An 8,169-nucleotide genomic window follows, 5' to 3' on the forward strand; every position below is an offset into this window, starting at 1 on the left:
CACGCCAGATGGTTCACGGCCTATTGCTTTCTTTTCACGGAAATTAACTCCAGCTGAAAAGAAGTATAGTACCTACGATAGGGAATTATTAGCCATCTACTCTGCCATACGACACTTCAGAGATTCAGTCGAAGGAAAATCTTTTTCTATCTTCACAGATCACCGTCCACTGGTATACGCTTTTAGGAAAAAGCATGATACTTGTTCGCCAAGACAATCACGACAACTCGACTACATTTCCCAATACACCACAGACATTAAGCATGTTTCTGGAGCTGACAATGTGGTAGCTGATACCCTGTCTAGGATAAACGATATTTGCCTAGCTAATGCAAATCTGGAAGATATTGCTAAAGCTCAACAGGATGACCAGGAACTACAGAACCTATTGACAAATTCATCTTCATCACTTCAGTTACAGAAAATGGAAGTTCAGCCGAACGTTTTCCTCTACTGCGACGTGTCCAACGACCTTGTGCGACCGTACGTGCCTGTCAATCATCGAAAGATTATTTTTGACAGTTTGCATGGCCTTTCACACCCAGGTATCAATAGCACTAAAGTACTGATCAAGCAGAGATTTATCTGGCCGTCAATAAACCGAGATATTGCACACTGGACACGTTCTTGCATAGACTGTCAAAAATCGAAGGTTCAAAGACATACTAACAGTCCTTTGCAGAGTTTCAAGTTACCTGATCATAGGTTCAAACACATCCATATTGATTTGGTTGGACCTCTCCCACCTTCAGAAGGCTATCGTTATTTACTAACCTGCATTGATCGCTATATTCGATGGCCTGAAGTCATACCCATCTCTGACATCTCTGCTGAAGCTGTTGCAAAATGTTTCGTTACCAATTGGATTTCCCGGTTTGGAGTGCCAGCTGTAATAACAAGTGATCAAGGCCGACAATTCATGTCAAAATTGTTTGCCAATCTATCGTCCATGCTGGGAATAAAAAGAATACGTACCACTCCGTATCATGCTATGGCAAATGGTATGATCGAACGCCTGCATAGAACCTTAAAGCAAGGTATTATGTGCCACAACAAACTTCGATGGACCGAGACTCTTCCTATCGTTTTACTAGGAATCAGATCAGCATTTAAAGATGACTTGAAAGGTTCCTGTTCTGAAATGGTTTACGGCACAGGTTTACGCCTACCTGGCCAGTTTTTTCACCCTTCCACAAAACCCATTGAAGAGTCTACTTTCATTGAACACTTGAGGGAGACAATGGAAAAGCTTACACCCGTTCCTGCTTCTGATCATTCTCGTCAAACCTGTTTCGTGCATCCCGCCTTAAAAGATTCTACTCACGTTTTCATCCGAAAAGATTGGGTAAAACCTCCGTTGACCCCTCCATACGACGGACCTTTCCAGGTACTCTCTCGACAAGGTAAACATTTCACTCTGAAAATTGGATCCCGCACAACTACAATAAGTATAGATCGTCTCAAGCCTGCCTTTTTGGAAACTTCCATTCCTTTGAATTGTTCAAAATCAGAATCTCAACCTCAAGTGTTCACCAGGAGTGGTAGATGTGTGAAATTCAGAATTCCCTTGCTCCATACCTCCGGTATTTGGAGGGGGAGTTTCTGTGGCGAAATCATCGTACTTGATTCTAAAAGTTCATGCTCTGGTTAACCTAAAATATGCAATCTACGCTCAAAGTAATTTTTGTTATCTATTTGAACTGAACTGAAGTTCAAGAAATAAATCGTGGTCATCTCAAACTTCGTTACCATCGAAACCATTTTTGCGATACTTTGTTCTTTTTCTCAACTTTTCTTTACTTTACTTATCTCTTTTTTCGGTAACCTGCCTTACGTTTTTCTTCAGCTTTTACTTGTTCAATTATTCTTCTATGGTTTTAATTTTGTTAAGTTTTCATTAAAATTATGTTTAAATTTAGCATTTCTCCAAATTATTTATCTTTGGCGACAGACTCAACTGAACACGCAGACTCATTAATAACGCAGCCATTTTCTCGCCAAACAGTCATTAAATATAACTTCTTAGAATTTTATGGTCTGACATCAACAAGACAAAGGTTATTGCGCACTTTTCGTGGAGTAGTTTTATGATGAAGTGTTGAAAAATTGCCAATTACAAATTAATAAATATTTTAAAAATCTAGTCCATCTTGGTATTTAAATTTTATTCCAAAAATTGCATCCAGTGTTGGGACTTTTTCTCTTCTGCTGAATCCTCACTCTGATCACAACTCAAATTAGTTTCCCATAAGAGTTGTAAAAGATAATGCTAAGGAAATCTATTTAGAAAGAAGCGACTGAAAATGTCAAATTCTGTATCATTGCCAGTGAAAATAAAAAGAGTTGAAAGGCAATTATTAGAAAAACCTCCAAATTTTATTAGACAAACTCTTATAAATGTTTTTTTTTCTTCATTCCAGCTGTTTTTTTTCTTCATTCAGTGATTCAATAGATTTCTTTGTCTTTTTTTTCGTTTTATCATTAATTTGTTACCCACCTTGTGCTTATTTTATTAACTTCCAGTCTAACAAAGGTTCTAAAAGTATATAGTAAGTACAATGATTACGAAATACCCTACACTAAATCGAGCTTACTACTCTTTCCCTTTATTCTATATACACTACCGATATGTGAGCCAGGCTTTATAGATTCTTTATCATTTTGATAAATTAAATTTCCTTCTATAATTTATATGCAATACTGGATATAACATTGATTGCATGAGGAGGTATTTCAATCATCCGACCAAGTGTTTTCTAATCTTTTCAACTATCAGAGTATCAAATTTCATCTTAGACATAATAAAATTATAAATTTTTATAAAAAATATTTACGAAATTGTTACTAAACATCAATTAAATGTGATGTTTAATGAGTCAAATGTGATCTTAGGAGAACAAAGCAAATCTGAAACAATAACATGATGAAAACGCTGTTGTGTATTTAGAACACTTATTTGTTACATAAATGTATATAATTCAGGGTTAATGTTGCATAATTCTTGGATGTAAGCATAAAGTTAATACGCTAGTATCAGACATTTGCTGACACGGATTTGCAAGAACAATGATGGCTAATGAGAATATTTCATTTAGGAACAAGTTTAATATTTTCTTTTACTTTGATAAAAATGAATTTGAAAAAGAAAGTTATGTAGAACTATTTTTATGAAATTTTGCTTTGAAAAAATATTTTCTTTACTACTTATTAATTAAAAAATTAATATGTGTAATTATTTTATAGTTAAAAAAATAGACTTACTTGTCCATTGTTATACCCTTCCTAATTTCAGAAAATATGGAATGAAATAGACTAAAATAGAAATATCAATCAGATGAATCAGATGAACGAGATTAAAGAAGTTAAAAAGCAAATAGTTGCTGTAAACAGTAATAAATTTTCTTATTGCTCACGCGCTTATTGCCTTCTCAAAAGTTTGCTTTGCTTAGATAAAACTGTTTGCTTTTTTAATGCTCTCTCGTGTGAAAAATAGTTTAGTTCATTTATTTTATAGACCTTTAAATCTTGTTGAAAAAATACATGTTTACAGAGGAACAAAGTCGATATTGTCTTCATCGAAAACTATTAGAAAAGTAATTATAGCAACAGCGACGAAAAAAGATAGTTTCTTCGGAAAAACCAATCTCATCACAGAATTCTTTGTTATGTAAATATAAATAATGACTGAAAACTTCCAAATTCTACCCTGTATGTTTTACCCTTTTGAGAACAGAGTTGGGGTGATTTGCAGGGCTAAAGAGAATAGAAGGGCTAGTTCACTCCGCTCTTAGAGCTGAAGCTACGATTTCCCTCCTCATGACGTCACTGTGTCCACAGATCTCGGAGATCGCAAGCAAAGATATGATAACTTTGCATCTTTCTCTTTGTAAAAATAAGTTAGACTTTTTCTGGTTATTAGCCTTCAAACTTTACGTAATTAACACATTATTTCCGTTCATAAACATAGTTCAAAAAAAACTTTCTTGGTTATTATATTAAAAAAATACCATTTTAAACTTATAAAAATGTTTTGCTAGTTGGTGAAAATGACACGATAAATACTTTATTTTAAAAAGTTCAGTTTTAACTTTAACTATTAAGAAAAATGAAGGCATATATCGACACTTTTTTTATCTACATATTCTTTTATAAAGATAAGTTAAGTTAAATTTAGAATCCCTGATTTTAAAATATGTCGTTAATAGCAATTTGTTCATACTTAATCATTAGGAAACATCAACCTTAAACGCTAATTACTGAAACAAAATAATAATTTAGGTTCATAATGACATTAGAAATTTTACAATTGTTTATAGACATTTAAATTTACGATGATATAATTTATAGATATTTAAATTGAAGAGAATATAATTTTTAAAAAAAATCATAAATATTTAGAATAACTACATTAAAAAATATGTTATGAAATTAGGAGAATTTCAACTATATACTATATATTTTATTTATACTTTTTACTTACATTTTAATTTTCTTTGACTTTATCTATTTTTTAATTCTTTTCACCTGCCTTTCTTTATGAAGTAACGAGGCGGTTTCTATTTAGATAATGAATTTTTATAAAAGTTCTTTACGACAGAATAAACGTATTGCTGTTTTATATTAACTGTGTCATTTCGGAATCCATTCTTTACATAGTTGTTCATTTACTTTAGGGAACACGCGGAAAATTATATTTTTTCCTTTTGTTTTTCTATCAAAATTTTTTCAAGTTGCAATCGCACAAACTGGCATTTCGATAATAGTTTTAAATTCTTGTAAATTCACTGCAAAAACTGAGGAAAGTCATAATAGAAAATAACAAATGTCTTAGAAATTTTCGCAAAAAGAAATGCTCTAATATTAGTTGGAGCTATTAAGGCCGAACGCTCCGTTCTTGAAGTAAAAGTGCGAGCTTTGCGCCAAAGTGACGTCCCTAGAGAAAATCGGAGGATTGGCGCGGCGAGAGCTACTTCAAAGGAGTGAACCAGCCCTTCTATTCTCTTTAGCCTTGGGTGATTTGGGGGTTAATTGAATTTCTTCTAGACAGGTAAGTGACAGGGCTAAAGAGGTGGGTAAGTGAGGCATTGCTACTGACGTTATTTTTCTCACTGAAACATTAAAGTGGGACCGATGACGAAACGATCGGACCAATTGTTTTAAAATTATAAGGGTTTTACAATACCTCAGGTAAAAGTATGCATTCATGCATCTGATATTTGATATGAGCTGGTGAATGATTGCTTTAAAAGTATTTTTTACGCTGAATCGAATCAACCTAAATACGAGTCAATAGAATATATCGTTCAAAAGTTATGTTGCAAGAGTTTTTGTATATAAAACGGGCATCTTTTGACATGTACTTATGTACCACTTTGCAATACTATCTAAGGAATATCTGAGCGTGAAAGTTGTTATTTCGGTTGTAATTCTTCACCATAAATTGAATGAAATCAATTCCGAGAAGATCAGACTGAAGGCTTAGAAATTATTAGCGTTTTATGTAAAAAAGTACTATTTTGTACTTGTACTTATTAATGCATCTCACATTGCTAAACAGACAAGAGAGTGGGTTTTACTGTATAAAAAGAACTATTTTTGTATCCCATTTATTATCGCATTTATAATTTTCTTTAGAAAATGTGCTGCACATATTCCTATAACCCCTAGATAGCAAAGTGAAAAGTGTGAAAGTATAGTACTCCCATAACAACTCGTTGTGAATCATGGGGGTTAAGGTTTCACAATTTCATGACCATCGTCATTATTGTGGCAATGCGGTCAGTACTACGCACAATCAACCTTTACTTCCCAAGCAAGCTGGTACCCATCAATCTGAAGCTTCAAGCCGCCACTTGGGATAGAAAACCCAGTTCTTACAAATGACAGTTTAGTGCCTCAACCTCTGAGCCATCATGGCTCAGTGTTGTATTTGAACCATGCATATCTATATCTATCTATCTATTTATCTACCAATGTATATATATATATATATATATATATATATATGTTTAATTGCATGTTTCTTAAAATTTAATTGGGTACTTCGAAGTGACGTCGTCATCGTGGGTAACTCATGGCATTTGTTGATTTAGAAGCCAATCACGTTAGACACACGTGTGAGTTTACTTATAGGTATCAAATTAAATCTGATTTTAATCACGTGGTTAGGAATAATCCCTTCACTTCTTCTCGATATATAAGTACCCAGCCATTTTCTAATTTGTTATATAGAAACATGATGATTGATGAGCGTGAACGTGATTGCATAATCCAGCTACTTTATTAAATTAGTATTCCTTAAGCTATCCACTAGTTAATTTTACTTATAGTTGTGCTTTGAAAATGTGTTTCGATAAAACTAAAGATATCAAAATGAACGGTAGTTGAAATTAAAAATGAGAATTCGTGGCCGCAACGCTTGAGTCCGCCCTCTACCGTAGCCTGAAAATATCAGGCATATAGTTTCATCATAATCATTGAAAAAACGACCCAGTACATTGGTAAATCTTTCAGAAACAAAAAGAGCCCAACATTTGAAGAAATTTCTCAATAATTTTCACCTTTCTATTATCAACAAACTTGCAACCGCTAACTTCCACACAGTTTTAGATGTGTGTATTACGGTAAAATACATTTTTTTTTAAATCTTCAATTCATTACAAAGTAAAGAGAAGTCAACATTTCTTACTTTATTCGAATTGATAAACATGATTTCAGAACATGCAGAACTGTTATAGTTTTAGAATGGTATATATTTCTGAATCTATATAATTCGGAAAACAACAATAAAGAATCATCCGAATTACTTGAAATAATATCATTTATGTTGATTATTAATAAATGTTTATCGTTTTCTTGGTAAATATTTTTTAATTTTGAATGATAAATTTCAAATGGGATTCAGCTATTCTGTGTTTAAGTTACATATTGAAATTCATATCGAGATCTTGCAATTATGAAATTTTATTGTGTGGTATGTTATCTTAAAGTAATGAAGAGATAATCTGTGTATAAATTATATGCGAATAAAGTTTTCAAATGAAGAACATATAATTTTGGAATTCTCCGGATTTACAAAGCGTAAGTTTTATAAGTGTTATAATTTTTATAATAAACAGTTTTCCTTGCAAATATTTGTTTTTCTTATTTAATGATAATTTTCTATAGAAATATTTTCTACGTCCCATCGTGAATACAAAAAGCAAACAAAAAGAAACATGAATGTTTTTTTGTTTTAATGTGAAGAATTTTTAGAATCGTTTTTTTTTTTTTGTTTTGTAAGCATTCTTCATTTTATGTTTTTTAGTTTCGAAATAATGATTTTCATTGAAACTTAAAATTTTTTGATAAAAATTGTTGTCAAAAAACTTTTTTTGCAAAATTAAATTATATAAAATTATGAGCTTAGGTATATGTTTTTCCTATTTTAATGTTTGAAGTAATATGATTCACAAAACTATTTAATGTAAACTTTAAGTAGGTCTTTCATGTTATATCACTAAATTTAGTAAAACTATTTCTCAGGCATTAGGTTTTAACTCTAATAAGAAGATGCATATTTTTTTCAGGTTTATTTACAAATATTTTTCCGATGTTCCTTCTCTTAAAAAAAGGGATACTATTTAGTTTTTGTCTGCATGAGAAAGAATACCAAACATTTTTCTTTTTTAAGTATAATAAGCCGCAATGAAGAATGAACATTGCAATACTACACTGAAGACAGTTCCAGAATTGAACTGAATGACTGTTTTGATGGAAATCGCAGGAATTCGTCTCATACAACAACGCCCTCTATAGTTCGTTGCGATCGCGAATTGAAAAGTAAATTTAATGGGAATATAGGAAATATAGAAAATGTGTTTCTGTAAAACTAAAGAAATCAAAATCATAGGTAATTGAAATTAAATATGTGAATTGAGAGGCAAAATTAATGGGAAAATAGTACTAATTCATTCATGAGAAACGTAAAAAATTGCAAATAGTTACTCGCGCCAATGAGGCTTGATTAATTTTGGAAATAAGAAATACTTGAAATAAAGGAAAGAATTAATGTGTGAAGATACTAATTCATTTAGGAGAAAAAGGAAAATTCGCCATTTTCTTTTTAATGTTGATGATAATTAATTAATTCTGTTAATAGGTACTAATTTTATTTTATTTTATAATTGT

The 8,169-nt window shown here is 31.7% G+C and overlaps 1 protein-coding gene across 1 annotated transcript in view; it reads right to left on the reverse strand.

The window, feature by feature from the left end:
- Nucleotides 1-3,434, reverse strand: part of LOC107451264 (sn-1-specific diacylglycerol lipase ABHD11-like) — a gene marked incomplete at its 3' end in the record, with an annotated part of 11,775 nt that extends 8,341 nt beyond the window's left edge. Inside the window, 1 exon segment of the mRNA XM_016067308.3 lies at nt 3,262-3,434. Within this exon segment, the coding sequence (XP_015922794.2) occupies nt 3,262-3,269 (8 nt within the window).
- Nucleotides 3,435-8,169: the final 4,735 nt, after the last annotated feature.

This window comes from Parasteatoda tepidariorum, unplaced genomic scaffold (assembly GCF_043381705.1).
Source record: "Parasteatoda tepidariorum isolate YZ-2023 unplaced genomic scaffold, CAS_Ptep_4.0 HiC_scaffold_419, whole genome shotgun sequence".
Classification (NCBI taxonomy): Eukaryota; Metazoa; Arthropoda; class Arachnida; order Araneae; family Theridiidae; genus Parasteatoda; species Parasteatoda tepidariorum.